Raw genomic sequence first — 20,965 nt, forward strand, 5'->3', positions numbered from 1 at the left:
CTAAGTGTCTACAAACAAGTTTCTTCGTCAGAACTTTGGCAAATGGGATCAACTACATGGCAAACGAGTTTTCAAGTGCCTTTGTGTACACAATTTCACAGGAAACACTATTTCAGATCTCACTTTCTCAACCTAATGTTAAAATGCATCAAAGCGCCACAGCTTAAACTCAGTGTTTACAAACAAGTTTTCTACTCAGAATTATGGCAAAATAGATAAACTACATGGCACAAGTGGTTTCAAGTCACTTTGTTTGGCCAATTTCACAGGAAACACAATGTTTCAAAAACAGCCTTATCTCAGCGAGAGAAGCTCAAAAACAGCATAAACCTGGGTTACAGTGCCACGGCTTAAACTAAGTATTTACAAACAAATTACACACTGATTTATGGTCCAGTTCTGAGTCTCACAGCTCCATTGTAGGTGATGTTGGTGGTGGACAGGAGTCAGCATGGACACTGACCAGTCTGCAGCTTGTGCTTCCTCAGGCCACTTTTGGGAAGTAACCAACCGCTGCTGACCGGTAACACCGCACAGACCTCCTGCCCTGGAGGTGCTCTGACGAACCACCACTATTTGTCAAAGTCACTCAGATCTTTATGTTTTTTCCTGCTTCCAACCCATTAACTTCCACCAAGACCTGACTGTTCACTTGCTGACAAACACATCCCGCCACTTGACAGGTGCTATTGTAAAGATATAATTAGTGTTATTTACTTCAGCAGTCAGTGGTTTTAACGTTATGGCTAATCAGTGTATCTACAATGTAAAATGTAACAGCAACTAAAACAAACAACTATTTATCACAGTGAATTTATTGTTGGTTGTTTAGGTGAGAGGACTTCATTGCTTGTGACCCTAAAAAAAACATCCAGGGGGACTTTTTGAACAAAGTAAATCAAATAAAAATTATAATGTATTTTGGAGGTTTGATTTTGATGTAAAAAAAAATGCAATTCATGAGCACAATAGAAATCATGTAGAAATACAAACCTTGCAGGTTGATTTGAATACATGCTGATACAGAGCTGAGACATAATATACTATTTCTTCATGTACAACTCACTGTGTATCAAAAGTGACATCAGCAATTGAGCTGCAGAGACATTGAGCTGACGCTGCTGGTTGAATGCTGAAGACTGAAACGTCCTGGAATGGGCTGTAATGTGTTTTTACTCAAAGTCATGCAACTTCAGTAAACCTACCAACATGGCTGGTCATTGAACCAACGACGTGGAGTTCAGCTTCTGTTGTTTTACAGGTTGTCTCTGAACATTATTTGCTGGTATTAACATCTCCAAGATAGTCTTAAGATCGAGTCTTTAAATCATTTATCAAATTGCTTCTGCAGCTGTTTTCGCTTTTTGTAATAATTTAACAGAGCACACATTACAACCTTTTTATTTTGCTTCTGTCGCTGTGACTCATCTTAAAGTACCTCGTGTCTCCTCCTCGGCCCACCGGCTCATTCAACATGTGGTTATTGTAAAGTTGCCACAACCACGCGAGCTCAGCATCATACCCAGTAGAGTTATCAGCATTTGTGAATCCACATCCTGCCTATTAGCATTTGTGTACACCCCCCCCCTTCCCTTCCCCTCCTCCCCCACCAGCCTCACCTGTCCTGTCGTAGGACTCGTGGCAGGTGTGTGCGATCTCAGCTCCGAGCTGCAGATAGTGTCCGGCCTTGTCGTCGGGCGAGCCGTCAGCACCCAACGCAAACATGCCACCGGCGAAGCAGGCCAGGTGGCCCATCTTCCTCTCCAGGTGGCCGTTCTTCCACTCGCCTATGAATGTCAGACCGCCGTTGGATTTGCGTATCAGGTGGCGCTCGATGGCCTGGAGCGAGCGAGAGAGAGAGAGAGTGAGGAACTGTGCAGGATGTTACACTGTTTCTGTATTTATGGAGGAAATTGGTAAAGAGAAGATCTAAAAAAAAATGTGAATGAGGCAGTATGATTTCAGTCAGATTGTGAACACAACAGAATATTAAGTGTTTATATGAGTTATGTATGTGGAGAGTAAAGTAGTAAATGAAGATGTGTGAAATTTGTGAGAATGTGGATACCTGAAGAGGCAGAAAACAGGGAAAGACTGTTTTTGTGGGTAGAGCAGGGTGAGGTTGTGCGAATGGATCACTGGCACATGAAGGTGGGGAGGGTCACAGAGTGAAACAAAACAAACACACATCCCTCCGCCTTCGCTCTGGACCATCTGTTCTGCTCAATATCTGACACTCCCAATGATTGACAGACATCTTCATCAACTACAGACCGCTAACATCTGCTTTCTGCTAAATCAGCTCTTCATTTATTTAAAAAGAAAAAGCAACAGCTCCCTCTGAACTCTTAAAGCGGGTGCACAACAGTGCTTATTAAAGGAGAAAAATGAGTGACATTTACAGCTGTAATTTGTGACGAAATTATGTTTTGTATTGAAAAAACTGCAGATTCAACCCTATGAACACGAGGATATTTTCAGGGTAATTTCACTGCATTCACTTTTACCCATTCATGCTGTATTCTTGTTTTTTTTCAGGACAGTCTAGGCTGTCCAGATCTTTCATCATTTGATTTAATAATACTTACAGATTTTTTTTTATATTAACCTTTATACCAAGGAAAAATAAAACAATTTCATTGGTTTTTTTTTTACATGTCTCTCACCATAAAATATTGTCAGTAGAGATATATTTGTATAGTTGTGTAGAGGAGCTTGTCTACAATCTGACAACATGTGAACCATGTTTATGGGACACTGTATGACTCAGCAATTTGAAGGAACATGTGCTTAGTGCCTGATGGAAAATAAAAGTAATGACGGACTCTGGGTGTCCAGAGGCCCAAACAGGGACTCCCTCTCAGGGCATACGCCCCCGTGATGTCCGCTAATAACTCAGCTGTAGCGTAGGCCAACAAATACATTGTTATATGTTTTTTTTTCATACAAAGTGGGATGTAATGTCAGCCTTACGTTGGAGACAGTGCAGAGGTCAGCTGTGATTTCAAATATGGACGAGATGAAAACGCTTTGTCGTTTGTGAGCTATTCAACCGAGAAGAAGAGGAGTGAATTTGAGCGCTCATCGGGTTAAATGCAGTTCTGTTTATTTTCCTACAGTTGGTTGCGAAGGTTGAACTGGACCTGCAGATGGCTCAGGAGGAGCTGCACAACACCGTACCTCGATGGCGTCATCGTAGGTCTTGCGAGCTTCCGTGTCGGTCTTGTCGGACATGAGCCACGCCTTCAGCAGGTACTCGTAGAAGCTGTCCCCGAGTCCTCCAACAGAGGTGTGATCTGCAGGGAGAGACGGGAGGACAGGAGTTAACGAAGCGGGTTGGAGGGAGGGACGGACAAATGAGAAAGCCTTCGTGAATTATTCATTTTTACGACTTTGCCTGAAAGTCCTTGGTAGAGCGCAACATATGGCATCAAAAGCATCTACCGAAGCCCCCGGTGCTTTTTCTTCCCTACATGCACAATATATGGGCAGCGTGTTTCTTCTCTCTTTTCCCGTTTTGTTTACCCGCTCCCTGATGTGCTCACATTTCAGTGTCCCCGATCGTCCTCGTCAAAGTTTACACAGCTTTCATGGCTGTCCTAATTTGCAAGACTCCACGGTGAGGATGCGTCGGATCGCACGAAGAAATAACTTTGGTCCTCCTGGGGGCGTTTTCAGCCCATTTGGTCCGTTAATGGGGCAATATCACTGACCTATAACAAGTATTTACTTATCAAAAGAAGAGAGATTTATGCAGCTTTTTAACTTTGGAAAAATCATTAAAATAGCCAAAATATTATATAAACTAATCTTCTCTTGATTTGGCTTTGTAAACCTTTGTTCCTTCTTTTTTTCAGTGGATTTTTTTTTTCCGCAAACCTGCAACATTTTAAATGGTTTCTTCATTATGGCGACAAATGATGACATTGTGTTCAAATTGAAGACAACCACATACATTAAGACAAAGGGATCATAAGTAGCAGTGTGCAGAGTCACTTTGAACTAAACAAAATGAGAAATTGGGAGGTAAAATTCCCCAAATTTCCATCCCAACTCTTCATCATGATGTCAGTTGCCTGGATGAAAGGTTTTTATTTAAATCCGACGTCACTGGGTGAAACTAGAGCATTCCTCATCCTTCATCCTCTCAGTGTCTCTTCAGCCAGATGTAATCATATTTGATATCTAAGCAGATTCTTTGTGTCTCATCATCAAGCAGATTCTTTTCTGTATGTGATTAACATGCCAGAAGGAAAATGACGCAGAGACGGAGAGTGAAAAAAGATGAAAAACCAATCGAATCCATGAATTATTCAGCTTTAGTCACGGAGCGCACGCAAACCTCACAATCAACCTTGGAGACGTCACTGAAGGCTCTGGGTTCTGGTGTGTGTGTGTGTGTGTGTGGGGGGGGGGGCTGTGTGTGTTATGGTGTGTGTGTGTGTGTGGGGGGGGGGGGGCTGTGTGTGTGTGTGTGTGTGTGTGTGTGTGTGTGTGTGTGTGTGTGTGTGTGTGTGTGTGTGTGTGTGTGTGTGTGTGTGTGTGTGTGTGTGTGTGTGTGTGTGTGTGTGTTTTGGTGTGTGTTCATGTCTGGAATTTACATGTGGGTGCTCCAGTTTGTATATTTACAAAGAAAACAACAGCTAGCGTCTGAGCACCAGTGTGTGTGGAGCCACTTTAAAATAAGCACACTGACAGGTCTTGTCACTGACTAATACAGATTTAATCACATTTGGAAATAAGAAATAAACACGTCGACTTTTGAAACTGTTATTGTGATGTAATCGTGTCAAATCATTTGCTGTTGGTGAGTCAACTATGGAGGCCCTAATACAATTATTAAGATGGCAATAGCAAGTCTGTGTGTCTGCCATTTCACATGTTTAGGACTACTTTAGGACAGTGCTGGCATTTTGTTGCAATAGATATTGTACTTAACACATGTTTTATGACACCCAGGACAAAATAAGCAGGTGTTTTTGCAGCATCAGCAGCACTAAAGCAGTCAGAGTGACATTTTCTGCTTTTATTTGGCAGTTAATGATGCGTGTGAAATGAAATGCTTTCTTGAATGTAGCAGGAAGAATATTATTTCAATAATTCTCCTCCAAATGCTTCACCCAGACAGCTGCATGAATGCTGGTATAATTTGTAATTATCTCTGGCTCTGTCTGTTTGGCAGGTCACCAGCCCTCTTCTGGTGGCTCCTTCCATGCCAAATTATTTGGGGTCGACGTCTGTCCATTAACAAATTAATCATGTTGGCATTCGTAGCTCTTACAGTAGTGTAATCGGTGTAGCTGTTGAGTAATGTTATTGCCACTTCACCTGTCTCTCCTCTGCTCCCCATCCTTCATGTGACACACAAAGGAGATAGACCAGCGTGACTGTCAATAACAGCAAAACACACAGACATCTCGAAAAACACGGTTTATCAGGATTATTTTCTAAGAAAACGGATAAGAACGAGTGACTTTAACTTACAACGCCGAGATAACGTGTCGAAATGTTTTTATTGCCCGATAACGTGATCAATTGGTTCGAAAAAATTGGGGGATTATCAATACTGTAGGCACAAGACGTAGACAAGTTTAAAAGTTGTGAAGCTCTCACTAGAAGAGAGAGTTTTAGAGTGGACACAGATCCTCTTTTTGTGGATTTGCAAGTTCAAGCACACAATAGTCCGTAGAAACAAAGCGACGGTGAGTCACCATTACAGTAGCACATCAACTTTAAATGTGAAACATAAAAACAACCTAACAGGGCAGGTATGAGGTCAAGTTCAAAACAAAAAGCTGGGGTCAAGTAGAAACATAACTTTGTGGAAAGTTATTCACAAATGACCAATATGTTCTTTTCCAAGGCTCGACGTAAAAGGTGAATTTGTGTCTTTTTTTTCTTTCTTTTTTTTTTACCGGTTTGACAATGTTGCTAAACATCACAACAAATTTTAACGTTACACTCTATTACTATTATACTATTTTATAATTAGCTATATTGTTCCAGACATCCCTCTACAAGTCCTGTCTTCATGCAGTGTGCCATCTATATTCCATCACACATATTGTGCTGATTCAGGGTTTTAGCACGAAAGGATTGTCAGTTGACAGATGTGACATTTCCCTCAAAATGTTCCACTCACTGTCACACTGTCAACCATCTTTTCTCTAAAGTATTTCTTCTAACCAGAGTCTACCCAGAGACGCGTCTAGTTTAGAGGCTGTGAATTCAGTTTTCCTCTTTTGTTGTTTTCCTGAGTGTTTTGTTTGATTTTTACACCAAAATATGGGAAAGAAAACTCAGAGACAATTGTACATGAAAGCAAAAGCGCTTGTTTCGAATACGAACTCTGCAACATCACAGGGTGCAAAACACAAATAAATAAACACGAAGTCTCCGAAATTGGAAGACACAGCATCAGATGAAGAGATGGATATTACACCAGCCATAGCTGTGACTGCTTGTTCACAGGTGGCACTTTTTGAATGCGAAGAGGAAAATAACAAGGCAGCGCAGATTAAAATACAAATTGGAACAAGAAGAGCTCATTCAAGAGCTGTGTGATCTTTTTGTAGCTTTCCATCATCTCTTTTTACCTAACCCTCTGTTTCACAATCGCCTCCCACGCTCTTTCAACTTGGCATCCACCCACGCACACTCCCCCAACTCTGCTCCTCTCCATCATCTCTCTGCCAATCAAAGGATGTGGGTCACGCAGGGAGCGCCTGTCAATCAAAGGCAGGATTTTCCGAGGAGGTGGCATCAAATGGACATTAAACTTCAGACGCAGACAGACGACTTCACAAAGCTTCAAACACGTTGTGCCGGGGTCAAGGTCACAGGCTGCTGGTGTAATACTAATAACATCTTTGTATGTTGTCAAGTGTCGCAATGCAGTGTGAAGCTCAGCAGAGATCATGGTTTAGTTCAGTTCATGCACCACACTAGCTAGTTGTGTAGCGCTCATTTTTAAGGCAGATGAAGTTTATTTAAATGCCAGTGAGTCCAAAGTGTTTTCTCACAGATCGTTAATATATCCAAAAATGTGTGTATGCCATCTGGAAAATGCATCACCAAGAAAAACAAAACAGTAAAATGCAAAAAAAAAAAAAGAAAAAAAGAAAGGCAGGTTTCTTTGTCATTGTCTGTTTCCTTAAAAAAAAAACTGTAGATAAGCTCAACAATTATTTCTAGTTCGGAAACCAGGGCCAACACTTTTCTTCATTAAATAAAATTCTCTGATTTACCCATTCAGTACTTAGAAAGGCTAAATGACAATATCATAAGGCTGCTGTTTAATATCAACGAGTATAAATATGAATCAGAGCACTCACAAAAATCTAAATGAGGAGGAGGAGGTTGGTAGAAACAGCTGATGTGGCTTGTAGCCACTCAAATCGACTACTTAGGACTCTGAATCGTCTCGATGTTCACACGGCCTGTGTGAGACATGCGACAGTCATGCTTCACGTGTGCGGTGCCTCATCACAGACTCAACGCCTGTTACTGTTCTCACAACAAAACACACTGGAAAACGATCTGTGATCACAGGCACCATGTAGTCATGGCAGAAACCCAGTGGGGGTTCAAATGATGTCATGGTGATGAGTTAACAGGTGAAGGGCAGCGTGTTCCCGCTGCTCTGTCCCGCTCTACCTCTCCTCTGTCTCTGTCTCTCTGCATCTCACTCTGAACGAGTAGACAAAAATCACACGGCTGCTTCTGGGTTGCAACGTATACCTTGTAGGAGCTCAAACATTTGATTACCGACGACCATTATAACAGAGAGTCAATGATTCAGTGGCAGGACCTGCAGGGAGAACACACACACACACACACACACACACACACACACACACACACACACACACACACACACACACACACACACACACACACACACACACACACACACGTGTGTGGGTAACCTCTCCTAAGTCCTTTGAGCAAGGCTCTGGAGTACCACCAGGGAACAGTATTGCAGTCGATGGACTAAAAGAATAAAATAAACTTTAAACAATGACAAAAGAACAGACCCCGACACAATGCCAGGCTAAATAATGAAGTGAAACAAAATATAAAATAGGCCAAAAAAAAAATGTGTTTCACTCTTTAGTTTGCTTGCTCCTAAATTCCTGCTGCTGAGAGACAGAAGTGAGGACAGAATATTCAATCGTACCAACTTTAACTTCATCCAACTGAACATTAGAGGAGCTGAATGCAATTCAGATTCTGTTTTAGTGATAATTAATTTGCGATATGAAAATCTAGATATGAAGGACTGTTTGACAGATCAGGTGTACAGTATGTGAGCAAAGAAGAATGTCTGTGAATAGGTTTGAAAGAGGGAGTGGGTGGTGTGTGTGTGTGTGTGTGTGTGTGTGTGTGTGTGTGTGTGTGTGTGTGTGTGTGTGTGTGTGTGTGTGTGTGTGTGTGTGTGTGTGTGTGTGTGTGTGTGTGTGTGTGTGTGTGCGCGTGTGTGTGTGTGTGTGTGTTATAGTACGGCAGAGGACTGTGTGGTAATAAGGCTGTCTGTCACTGTAGGATCTAATTAAAACAGAGGAGCTCAGACTCATTGCTCATTAATGGGGTTTAACTACCATCTACACACCTACACTCTGCAACAAGGGACACACGAGCTTCAATTCACTCTCTGCTGCACGCTCTCGACACACGACTCCACCTTTCTAACACCTCACTCGGTCTCAAACACAGACGTACATCCACCCTCAAAGTATCTCATCCAGTGGTGGAAGAAGCATTTAGATCCTTTACTGAAGTAATACTACAGTTCCAAAATACTGTACATAAGTATCAGCATCAAAAGTGTACCTAAAGTAGTTGAAGTAAAAGTAATCACTGCAGAAACACCCATTTTTGAATCACATAGATTATAATCATTCTATTATAATTATTGATTCATGAATGTGTGCATCACTTTAATTTTAATTCATTTAAGATGGAGAATTTCAATTATTTTATGCACTGCTGAGTAGCTTAATCTATAATAATACAGAATAATGTATTACTTGATTAATATTTAATATTAATCTGAATCTGCAAAATAATAAGTAACTACAGCTTTAAAATACATGTACACTATTTGCCTTCAAAATGTAGTGGAGTAGAAGTTAAAAGTAGCATAACAAGGAAATACTTAAATCCATCAAAGTCCTCCTCAACTATAATACTTCAGTAACCGTACTTAGTTACATCAGACCACTGCTCTCATCAGGGTTGTGATGGTGGGAGTTTTTCACGGTATGATAACCGTCTCAGAAAATATGACGGTATGACTGGAAGTGGTGTGTTTTTATTATGCGTTAAAGTTGCAAACGGGACATACTTTGTTCTGCGTGGAGGGATTCTTGAAGATGTTTGATATGTTTCCTCCTTTGGAGACTGTGTCCATATTTTTTGCTAATTTGATATCCGTCCTTGAGGACAAAGTCGTGTTCATTTTCAATATTTGTTGAAAATCATCCCAGATTGTTTTTAATCACTTTGTCGAGGGTAAAGATGGGAATTTTATTACTTTGGTTTTCTCTGTGGCATTTGTGTGTGCCGCCCTTTGCCGAGTCTGATAGGCAGTCAATGCGCAGGAGAGCATCTCTGTTCTGTGCATTTTTTTGTTTTTCAACAAGTAATACGAGTAATAAGCACTTGTGCACGGTATGATAACCACCAATTTTAATATCATTGTATATCATGATACCGGTATATCGCTGCAACCCTCCCTCTTATTCAATATGAACAATTCAAAGATTCATAATAAAAACACAGTGAATTTAACACTCAACATTTTACAGCTCAATTAGACTTATTGAGAAGAAGACAGATGTCCACATGATGGTTGTTTACTTGTTACAGAAGCTGTAACAAAAAAAAAACCTTGAGCTACAGACAGATTGTAGCTGCTCCTCTGTGTTCACTTTGTGTTATCAACAGTGTCTCCAATGTGTGTATTGTGTGTAGTAGTTCTGGCTGGCACATTTTATTTTTTAAAATGTGAACAATTACCAATCCACTGACAACACATTTTCAAATTCACCAGCCACTCTCTAGTGAATTATTATTTTATGTCTGAAATCTGCCACTTTCATATTCTAGCTGCATTTGGCTGCCGCTAATTTCCCTCCCTGATGTGGTGTATCTAACATGAAACAGCCTCAATGCCCCCAGTCTAAAAAAGCTCTGATTAAATGGTCCTGCAGTGAGTTTAAATGGAGGTGTCATGTCCCTGTTTGCCTCCGTCTCAGTTACAGGTGTTCAAATATATGCAAATAGCAATCATATTCCCAGAACAACATGTTTTACACACCGAGTATTTATCTGAAAAGACACTTTGCATGTACCGTAATTGTCTGCCTTCCTGAGAGTGGGAATGATAATCATGGTGTCATGGCAACGCAGTGAGCATTAAAGTTCTTTGTTTCTGCTTTATTGGTGTTGGTATTATTGATTTAAAATGTGTTTAACAAGATAAGTGATATAATGTCGGTGTTTGGGGTCCAGACTTTTATTAAAAATCTGTGACGAGCTGATTACTGAAGGTAAGCTGAACAACACTGAGTCCTGACAAATATACTGTTTTAAAGACAGATGCCACTGAAGGTATTTAGTCAGCGCTATACTGAGGTGTTAAAAGGGAGAACAAAAGGCCTTTTATCGACAATAATTGGGTTTACAGGGCAATAACCTGCTCCAGCACAGACGGACACCACAGAAGTTAATGCTTTATAAGACAATTCAAATGTGTGTCTACATAAACAAGATACAGACAAGATGTTGATTAAAGATGTCTCTTTACATGCCTTAAGATAATCCTTAGCAAACAAGGTAACTGCTTTGTTGTGTCCCAAGTAAAACACGATTCAAATGGTAGTTCTTTGCCCACTAGTGTCGTCTCGGCATCACAACAACTGAGGCAAGTCCATTTCATAAGAGGATGCTTCTGTTTTTGGTCCAATCAGACTGCACCGTATATTTGTCCTTCACTACGGTAACTGTCAGATTAGTCAGTTCAAGTGCAATCAATTCTTTTCATGTGTGTTGGGAGACTGGCAACACTTCAAGTTCGACCCGGACCAGAGAGCACTCTGTCATCCTATTGGTCGACGTCAAGGCACATGTTGTTGAATATGTCAAACTCGGCAAGTAAAAACCAAAGATTCTGACGTGATGGACCAGAGGTCTCCAACCCGAAGATGGCAAACACCCAGTAGCCCGCGACACGGTGTTCAGTAGATTATGAAAGGTTCAAACATAAATTGTAGCTACGATGTAGCAAATTGTAGCATATAGTGATTGATTTCAGCATTTTTTATTTCTCTATTTTTTAACCTGTCTGAGAGAACGATGCCATCAACGCGATCGATTAACGGGTGGACAATCTCCCCTCGCTCCCTTCACCTGAGTCTGCTCCGCACCGCGTCAGTGCAGCCGAGGCTGAGGAGTGACACACAGAGATCAGAGGACAGAAATGCAGCAGAGACTGTCACACTGAGCTGGAAACAAACAGTTGCTCATAAATTAGGTAAATAACATAAATGCAATATTTTGGCAGAACTGCAATAGTGGGGGCGGAGCTATAAAGAGTTTCTGTCGCAGCGTGAGTGAGAGATCAAAGTTACACCGCAGGTAAGCTCAATGCCGTGACTCACACAGGGCCCAGGCACACTCTAGGTTTTGACATAGACATGTGCCCCCCCCCCCCCCCCCCATGCAAATGATGATAAACTTAAGTTGTTGTGATACAAAATGTATCACAACAGACAATCAGTTTGCTACTGTCACCATTAAGGAAGCTTATCAGCTGGTTTGGGTGGAGCTCAGCTATGTAAATAACATCAGAAGCTTTTGGAGACTTTCATTTTGTCCAAGTAGCTCTCAGAGGAAAAAAGGTTGGAGACCCCCGGGCTACACGCATCACTGTTCTTAAATTAGGTCACACTACAAGGCCTGTTTGACGTTCAGGCCAGACACTGGAAAATGCTCTGAAAAGACTAAATTGTGTAAAAAAACTATCTAGTTATATTGGAGCAGTCTGAGAGCTGCGTCAGAGAAACTGACCAGCACATTTTAAACTGCCTCACTAGTGTTTATTTTTATGACATATTTCTTTTGGTTGCTTTTGGGTGGATGGAGTGAGCACTGAGGCCTCTGCATTTTCTTCTGCTGCTTGTGTAGTGTCAACATTTTCTTCCCATGCTTTAGGCTGCTTTCATCAAAAAACAGCTCAATTCTTCTTTCCCAGAAAGCATTGCAAAGAGTGGTCCGGCTGCGGGCAGCCTCAAACAATCCACTGTGGACGAGGGTGCAGTTGTTGCATGATTGGAAATGATTACTTCATGGCTTACTGAAATCACTGGGGGCTCCTTTGCCTCATCATTTGTAATTTTGCAACAACATTCAAGGTCACTTTTGCCCTTCGAGCTTCACATTAATTACACTGCACTCACCTCCTAATCAATATAGCTGGTTAAGGCAACAAGGGGGGGAGCTAATTAATGTGTCCGGGTCAAAAGACCACAATACACATACATATATGCAAGTAGGCCCATAGATATGAAAGTGCATGTCCATAGAAACACTTTTTATGTGCTTTACACAGACACATACACACAATAATACACAGAAAACATACATGTGCATGTTCACAGTATATATATATATTTTTTTTTATCAAACTCAAAGAGACTCTCACTTCCTGATTCACGCAAACACACAAACAAACATAAAACATCCATCATCGCCTGCCTAGTCATGCAGCTTGCAAGCTAACTATCCATCTGTTAAAGCCCTCGTTTATCCATCAATCAATCGGTCCTCCCTCCATTTTCTGCCCATTTATTTTTCCCTGCCTTTGGCCCAAAGTCTGTTCACATAGAAGTACATCAGTCTGGCTGCCAAGTCACCTATCCATCCATTAATGAGCCCCTCCATTTATCTATCTGTCCAAGAGTGCTCTCCTTTTTTTCCCCTGACAAGTAAAACAAATAAAATCATCAGACTGCACCACAGCAGTCACAGAAAGATCTGCACGTTCCTCGAAACGAAACCATCGCTTGTTTTGTTTTCAGTGAATATGTATGTGAATTTTCCTATTTCCCATTTATTTGGAAGTGCTGTGAAACAGAATAGAAATAATATGGCAATCTCTCACGCCCCTGGACAAAACAAACTCCACACAATATATTCAATTTTAAACAGATTTCATCTTTTCATTTCCTCTCGCTGAACTGAAGAGCAAACCCCGAGCAGATCTGATCGACGGGCGAAAACTACGGCGCTCTATTAAAAACACACTTCTGAGGCAAGCGTGCACACAAAGAGGAATATTATAATAACTACAGTGTTGTAATATTCTGTTGGAATCTTAAGATAACAAACCGCGACCGTCTACAAATCTGTCATTCAGCACCTAAAGTTCAAAACTCTCCACTGAAACGCCAAAAACTAAACAAACATAAACATATTATAGATTATAACTTAAATACCCTCAAGTAATATTCGGGAGAAATATGCAAACATCCCGCGATGATCTAACAGACTGACTACCAGATGAGACATTCAGGGACATCAGCCATGGAAGTTACTGCTCGCCTGCCACATATTAGCCGAGACTGATGTCCAAGAACCTTCCAGGAACTAAAAGTTCCTTCAGGACTCTGTTCTGTGTTTCACGATAATATAGGTACAATTATACGAAAATAACACGAAATGGGATAATGTCAATAATCCGACCTGTTGACGTAATGACGTTACCCAGGTAACCGCAGTACAAACGTTGGAAGGTTATCACAGTTATACTCAATATTAAAACAATTTTATTCAGTACATGTTAGATGATCTTTTCACAGACTTAAGGAACAGGAAATGTAATTACAGCTTCTAAAACCTGTTGAAAGGCACCATATCGGTGTGTAACTATAGTGCAGAACATATCGTTTAACTAAGAAAGTAACAACACTGGTCTTCGGGTGTTTGTATATGTTGTGCTGCTTCTTTTGCATCTCTTTCTCAGTTATTGTTTCCTCAGCGTGAGCATAATTACACTGCTCGCTCGTCCTTCACCCCGCGTTGGGCTAAATGCTCCATTACTTTAGGTGTAACTAACATGTATTTGGTGTCTCTCCAGTTTAATTATAAACTTGTTGAAAATGACTCTGACCAGAAATGACAGCTTTCAGCGGAAGAATACCGAGTCACCGCATGTCTAACTTCAGTCAGAGAGCTGTTAATTTCCCCGGGCAGCCCGCCAAATGTAATCAATATAGCGGGAATACTGTGTTCCCCGACTTCCGTCTTCTTCTACTCGATTCAATTTGTTCTCATTAAAGAAGATCCATTGTGCTCCTCGTCTTTCCCTCGCTTAGTGTTAATCTCTCCTCTCTCTCTTCACAGCACTTCTGACCACGTGATCATCTGAAGCTCTCGACAGCATCTCCACACTTTTTCCAAATGGATGGTTGTACATCAGACATGCAGGAATTCAAGCACAATCTTTGTTCCGCTGCAACTTAAAATAACTCAATTAAAAATTAACATTCATGATATGCTCAGCCAAAGAGCCTTTTTAGCTTTATTTTAATTTACTGATATCAAGGGTGTAGTGGTTCATGTTCAAGTACTGGACTACACCTGTCACGTGCGTACATGGCTCATTTCTATATTCTAGCTACTGTTTCTACGCTGACGAGTTTACATTCAATAGTCACATTCAATAGTCACATATTTACATAGTCACAAACGCTTTTAGAGATGATTCTTCTTAAGCTCTTAATAATGTGTAGAAGAAATGTCCAAAGTAAAAAGTTGCAGCGTTGATCCGGCAGCACTACATCTGCGCTCATAACCTCAACAGAGCAGGTAATGTAGAAGGAAAACATGTATGTACCTGGTAAAGCAGCCTGCTAACTACAACCACTTGATAACTGTGTGAAATTAATCCAGAAGGTGAACTCACGTTGGCCCCAGCGGCCCGTACGCGGGTTCAGGTAGTTTGGGTAGAGCCCATTGGGTCGGTCCATTTTGGCGAGCAGCTTCCGGATGTGCATCACCTGAGATGAACACCAGTAAGAGGAGTTTATTTAGTCACCTTACAACCATTATCTTTCAATCACAGACAAGTCCATGTCGTAATTTTCCATTTTGTGTTTGAGGTGCACAGGAAGTCACAACTAATGTTCTGGTAGAAAAACTGAAGCTCTCAGTACGTTTTGTGTTCCATGTTTGACTGAATTACATCAACTTTTTTCACAGTAGCATAAACTGAGCAGCAGACGTGCACGTAGGCAGACACAACACACACGCACACCACAGCACAGCACAGCACAGCACAGCACAGCACAGCACAGCACAGCACAGCACAGCACAGCACAGCACAGCACAGCACAGCACAGCACAGCACAGCACAACACACACACACACACACACGCACGTAGTGGCTTCACAGTGTTACCTTCTGGTAGTAGGCAGGGTTTCCTGTCAGGTACGTGAGGTGAACAAACTCCATGTGGAGAGTCCCAAACTCAGCCAGGATGCTGCTGCCCGCCGACGCCCAACCCCAGTTACGGCCAACACCACTGGAGAGGAGGAGGAGGAGGGATGAAGGAGGGAGGGGTGAGGAGAGGGGAAGAGGTGATGAAGACACAGAGAGAAGACAGGAGGGGAGAAGGAGGGTTGAACAAAGAAACAAAAAGTTAAATCTTGTACACTCAAGTTAAAGTAATAAAGATTTTTACTGACTCATTTAAAATGGACCATCATGTATCTGCCTGAGTCGACAGGGTTAAGACCAACACGTAGTTAACAGGTTCGGAGATTTGGGGCTGATTTGAGGCTTCATTTAAAAAAAAAAAAAAACACTTCTTTAACAGGAACAGCCCAAAAAAAGTGTTTACAATTAAAAAATAAGTCTAACTAATGAGTGAATGGATCATAACGATCTAAGGAAAAGCAAAAAACCCAAGAAAATAATAACAACTAAATCTAACTAAGAAAATAAACAACAATGAAAAGCAGTTTTAATGATTAAATCTTGATACTTGATTTAAACTATCTTCTGTAAATAATAAAGTTTGAGTAAGAATTGACATGTCAGTTAGATTCAGGCTTAAATACAGCACGTCTTCAAAGGCGATAGTTGTTTAAGTTTGCCTCCTGCAGCTTCAGAATAACATCAAACCAGGAACTATCAACCTCAATATGATCAATTTAATATGTTTCCCCTCCAGTGAAACCTGGCAGAGACGAGTCATCTGTGCAACAAGTTCACTACCTGCTCCAGAGTTGGTAGCAGTCTCAGCAGGTAAAACACCATTTATTCATGACCATATGTGACACAGGAGGCATCTGGAGCTGCTTCAATTTTACATGAGAGCATGGAGCGCCTCATCTCTCCAATCATATGGAAATCAGAGAGGCGTGTCACTCGTGTGTGCGTCTCTGTTTAGTTTGAATTCCTGTGTGGATAATTGCTCAAGAGGGCATTTATGTGCAGATGTGTGCAGATGTGTGTGTGTGTGTGTGTGTGTGTGTGTGTGTGTGTGTGTGTGTGTGTGTGTGTGTGTGTGTGTGTGTGTGTGTGTGTGTGTGTGTGTGTGTGTGTGTGTGTGTGTGTGTGTGTGTGTGTGTGTGTGTGTGGCTTTGTTTTTTTTCTGGTGTGTGTTTGTCTGGTGGGAGTTTAATACAAACAACAAAGCGTCGCCTCTGACAAATTAAGAATTACCTGGAGAAGAGACCCTCTCCTGTGCTGCATATATCATCAACAATCTGATCTCAGACACACACACACAGTTTCCCACTGTCTTCACAGGTGTAAAGAAAGACAAAAAATTAAAGAGAAAGCACAAACTGATGAGAGGAGGAGAAAGCACTGGAGCTGTGATGGTGATGTGACCCGACAGACTAAAACAGGAAAGCTGTTGCAGTAACACAGGTTACCCACTACAGGTTTGAATTGAACACTTAGAGGCTGTTCAAAAAACACAAAGTCACACAGGCTCCAAAACAGTGTCCCAGCTGAATAAAAGCCCTTCTCACACACACACACACACACACACACACACACACACACACACACACACACACACACACACACACACACACACACACACACACACACACACACACACACACACACACACACACACACACACACACACACACACACACAGCTGCTATCAGTTACTCAGAACTGTCTCACTTTGACCTGAGCTACACCGTGAGGTGACCGAATCATGTGATGAGTGATGTGGGTGTACGCTGTCCTGCCCCCGCAGCACAGTTTGTACACCCACTCATCCCGGTGAAGAGGCCTAATCAGGCAGAAGTAGAGAGACCTCAGAAAGTGGACGAGGTGTGTGGGAGCTTTAAAAAAAAAAATAACTCCCAGGTTTGTATGATTATTGCAGATTGACGACCTCAAAGAAGAATTCAGGACTCGAACGTAACATTTAACAACATTTACAAGCTTTGATTTAATTAATGAATTTAAGAAAGATTGTGGATGTGTGATGCGACTGTGTGTGTATCAGAGGGGCCTTAATTACAGTTGATAAGCAAGTGTGTGTGTGTGTGTGTATTCTTGCGGTGTGCTCTTGTACTTTTGCTAGATTGCCATTTCAGGGGCCGTATTCACAAACGTTCTTCGAATCCTCTAAGAGATCTTAACCTGGCTTAAAAAACTTTAGCAAGGAGTCTTTTCTTAGGAGTGATTTAAGAAACTTCTCAAGAGCAACTGAGCAGGTAAAGAACAGAAACCCTGATCTCAGTGAGGAGGTGTGGTCGACCCCGTTGCTAGGGGATGACACGTGTTTTTGAAGGATGTGATCGGCTGATTAAAAAAAATGTACTCATGGTGATAAAGGGGCACAGAACGGTCAGTGACATTTAGTGGAAATAAAATGAATACGAGGCTGTGAAACCGCTGGTTATTTGTGTGCGATCGTTGCTGATGAAGGTCGCGACAGACTCGAGTCATTTTTCCAGTCATCAAATATCTTGGCGCTGCGATCACTTTAATTTCTGTGTGATTGTGTTGAGTGGAAGAAGCGAGCGCCTCAGATGAGGTCGACCACAAACATCATCTCTGCACGATATAATTTCTAGCGTTTCATTAACGTGTCGTCATTCAGTGTTAGAAGAATATTTCTCTGAACCTCGCTGTACTTCTTGCATTTTGTTTCACTGATTAAGAAATTCTTCAGCCTCTTAAAAGTCCTCCTCTCTGCTCCGAACAGTTTTTCACTTCAGGAGCTCTCTTCAGCGCTACGATGCTTTGTGAATAGCTCTTATCTTTACAAGGATCTACTCTCAACTTTAAGGGCAAATTCTTAGAAAACGAGAATTTTCGCCACTAGGAGGAACTTTTAGTCTAATGAATCTGTGAATAAGGACGCAGACCTTCTGAGTTAATGAGGGATCTGTGGAGACATGACAAGACAAACATTTGGTGTGAATGTGCACTAATAAGCCATTTAACCAGATGAGGATTAATATTATACTACATTATACTACATGTTTGCATTGTAGCGCTGCAATTAATTGGAAAGCTCCCATCAGGACTTTCTAATCAACCTGATTCTTGTCCCACTGGTGTGATACATGAACTCATAGACACAACGGAGCCACCTGTCAGTTTGAAGTGATGTCGTTAACCATGTATGTCTGATCTAAGGAACAGCTACAGGAGTTCAGCTTTGTTTACCAGAGGTTGAATACAGAGATGTGGGTTAACTTTGTCCTGCTTCCTGAACACAGACTTCTGCGGAGCCTGAAGCGGTCCTCTCCGATGCACCAGTCTCTTGCACAAACAATTATTCTTTGGTAATTGATAAGAAGTTTACAGTGAGTAGTAGGAAGGCACGTTCTTTAATAATCTGGTCAAAATCAACCGTCTTTAAAACAAAAACAGAAACACCTTGTGAAAAGTATTGAAGAAATTGACGTGTAAACAGGCAGTCCAGTAAAAAATATACAGGTTTAACTCCTCTCCTAAAAACTGAAATATCCCACTGGGGCATCAGATGAACCTGAGTAACTCTCTGGATCGGTCAGTCAGCTGTCATGTGTGACGAAGCGTGGAGCTAACAGATGACAGGCTGGTTTTCAGTGGCCGTGTCACTCACCTCTTGAGGTTGACCATGGCCCAGGGGATCCCGGTGGGCGTGTTGAAGGCAGGGAGCAGCTTCTCCGCTAGCTGGACCGCCTTCAGTTTGAACATCTGCACAGAGAGAGACGAGAGGGTTAACTTTACAACTCACTTTCATCATATTCACACGTGACAGTCCATCAATTTCTCTGCTTAATATTCTCCTCTAAAACCTGACAGGTACAAACATAAAACAACTGCCAACGACCAAAACAAATGCAGGATGAAGGCAAGCGGAACCGAGAGAGACGGCAGGAGACAGACGATCGCTAAATGACGGCCACAAAGTGTCGGAGCCGAGCAGATTTACGGAGGAGACTGGCACCCTAATTTATGCAAAACCTCCCCTTCAAACTGTGCTGCAGTCGTGCAAAATGTTGCACTGAAAAGCTCGGAGGTCAAACCGCATCGGCTGAGAGGAGCGAGAGACCAAAGCACACAGCCAGAGCTGGATTTCTATTATCGGGACCGGCGTCTAATTCATACAGACTGATGCAGACGAACGGACATGTGTTCCTTTTGAGATTACACAAGTTCCTGCACTCGTCTGACAGATGACGGCTCTGAAAATTACGCTGCAGCCCTTGTTCTTTTCTCAGCACGCCAATCAAGGAGATAAAAGGAGAGGAAGGTTCTTCGGCTGCTGATTAAAGTGGATACAAGCAAATGCTGAAGGCTGAACATGGAGCTGCGGATGGTGTGAATCTGCTCAGCGGCAAACAGAGGAAATTGGGTTTTTATCAAGCTTCATAAAAGTCAAGCTGCCTTATGACGAGACAGGAAGTCACTCTTCATGACGAGTCTTCATCGGATCCTTTTATAACGGCAGACAAACTTTTACTTTCATTTATGGTCAATTTAATTTCTCATGACAGAAACACCTGATAGAAGTTCCCACTATTTCATTACTTTGATCCACGGAGAGCCAACATGTAGTTTTTCTTTCCATCTTAGAGTTTCTCTGCATGAAAACACATTATTTGAAAACATCTGAAACTTGTGTAAGAATACTACATTTATAAGTTCACATCATTTCACGAAAAGAAAGTTTCCGCTCGAAAAGTTGTTCCAAAATGCATTTCTAGCGAAACATACAAAAATATGAATTGTTCACAGCATGAACTGCAAATTAATGAACACAAACTCGACCAACGCAGCAGGACGACGAGCGTGAAGAGCTGCATTCAGGATTATGAAAGCTAGCAAACACACAGCTGCAATAAATAGAGGAAAATACAGCATTCATAAACAACGTGATGCAGAAAATGTCTCCGACTAAAACAAATGACGAGAAACATTTTACTGAAACACTAAATCGACACAGAATATTCCAATTTGTCGCCGGATTTTCAAACTTTTAATGTTGAAATACCACTAAATGCTTCTTCATATTGAAACAGTAGCATAGCAGCTTTTTATTAACATGGTTGGCCATACATTTGACCATTTGTCCTGTTGCAGTTGTAGCACACTGCAGACGACCACACAAAAAACAGCTCGTTCATTTTACATGACATACATGAATCTTAAAATAAGTTGGTTCCAGTGTAGAAATAATTGAACTGTGATGAGTTTTGAATGGTTTGAAGTACGAGATGCTGTTTTTTTTTTTTTTTTTTAGATGAAATGACTTGAGATCAGACTACAGCACAGTAATGAGTGAAACACACTGAATATTAGTAAATAATTCTCAATTTCATTGCTCTGAATTCTTAGTTTTAGCCAACTGAAAAAATGGAGGCCAAGAAACAAGAGAATAAATCACTAATTTAAGAGGAAATTACTGAATACTGGTGAGGTTCAGTGTTG

The 20,965-nt window shown here is 41.5% G+C and overlaps 1 protein-coding gene across 1 annotated transcript in view; it reads right to left on the reverse strand.

Annotated features, from left to right (window-relative positions):
• Positions 1 to 20,965, reverse strand: part of man1a2 (mannosidase, alpha, class 1A, member 2) — a 148,293-nt gene that overhangs the window by 17,575 nt on the left and 109,753 nt on the right. The window contains exons 7-11 of the mRNA XM_069713409.1: positions 19,134 to 19,228; positions 15,464 to 15,587; positions 14,969 to 15,062; positions 3,181 to 3,296; positions 1,620 to 1,839 (exon numbers count right to left, since the gene is read on the reverse strand). Of these exons, the coding sequence (XP_069569510.1) occupies positions 1,620 to 1,839; positions 3,181 to 3,296; positions 14,969 to 15,062; positions 15,464 to 15,587; positions 19,134 to 19,228 (649 nt within the window). The remainder of the gene's footprint in view (positions 1 to 1,619; positions 1,840 to 3,180; positions 3,297 to 14,968; positions 15,063 to 15,463; positions 15,588 to 19,133; positions 19,229 to 20,965) is intronic.

The sequence above is a fragment of the Brachyistius frenatus genome, unplaced genomic scaffold (genome assembly GCF_029030835.1).
Source record: "Brachyistius frenatus isolate BFR_SWC_R1_liver_20210118 unplaced genomic scaffold, ASM2903083v1 Contig_118, whole genome shotgun sequence".
In the NCBI taxonomy this organism is placed as follows: Eukaryota; Metazoa; Chordata; class Actinopteri; family Embiotocidae; genus Brachyistius; species Brachyistius frenatus.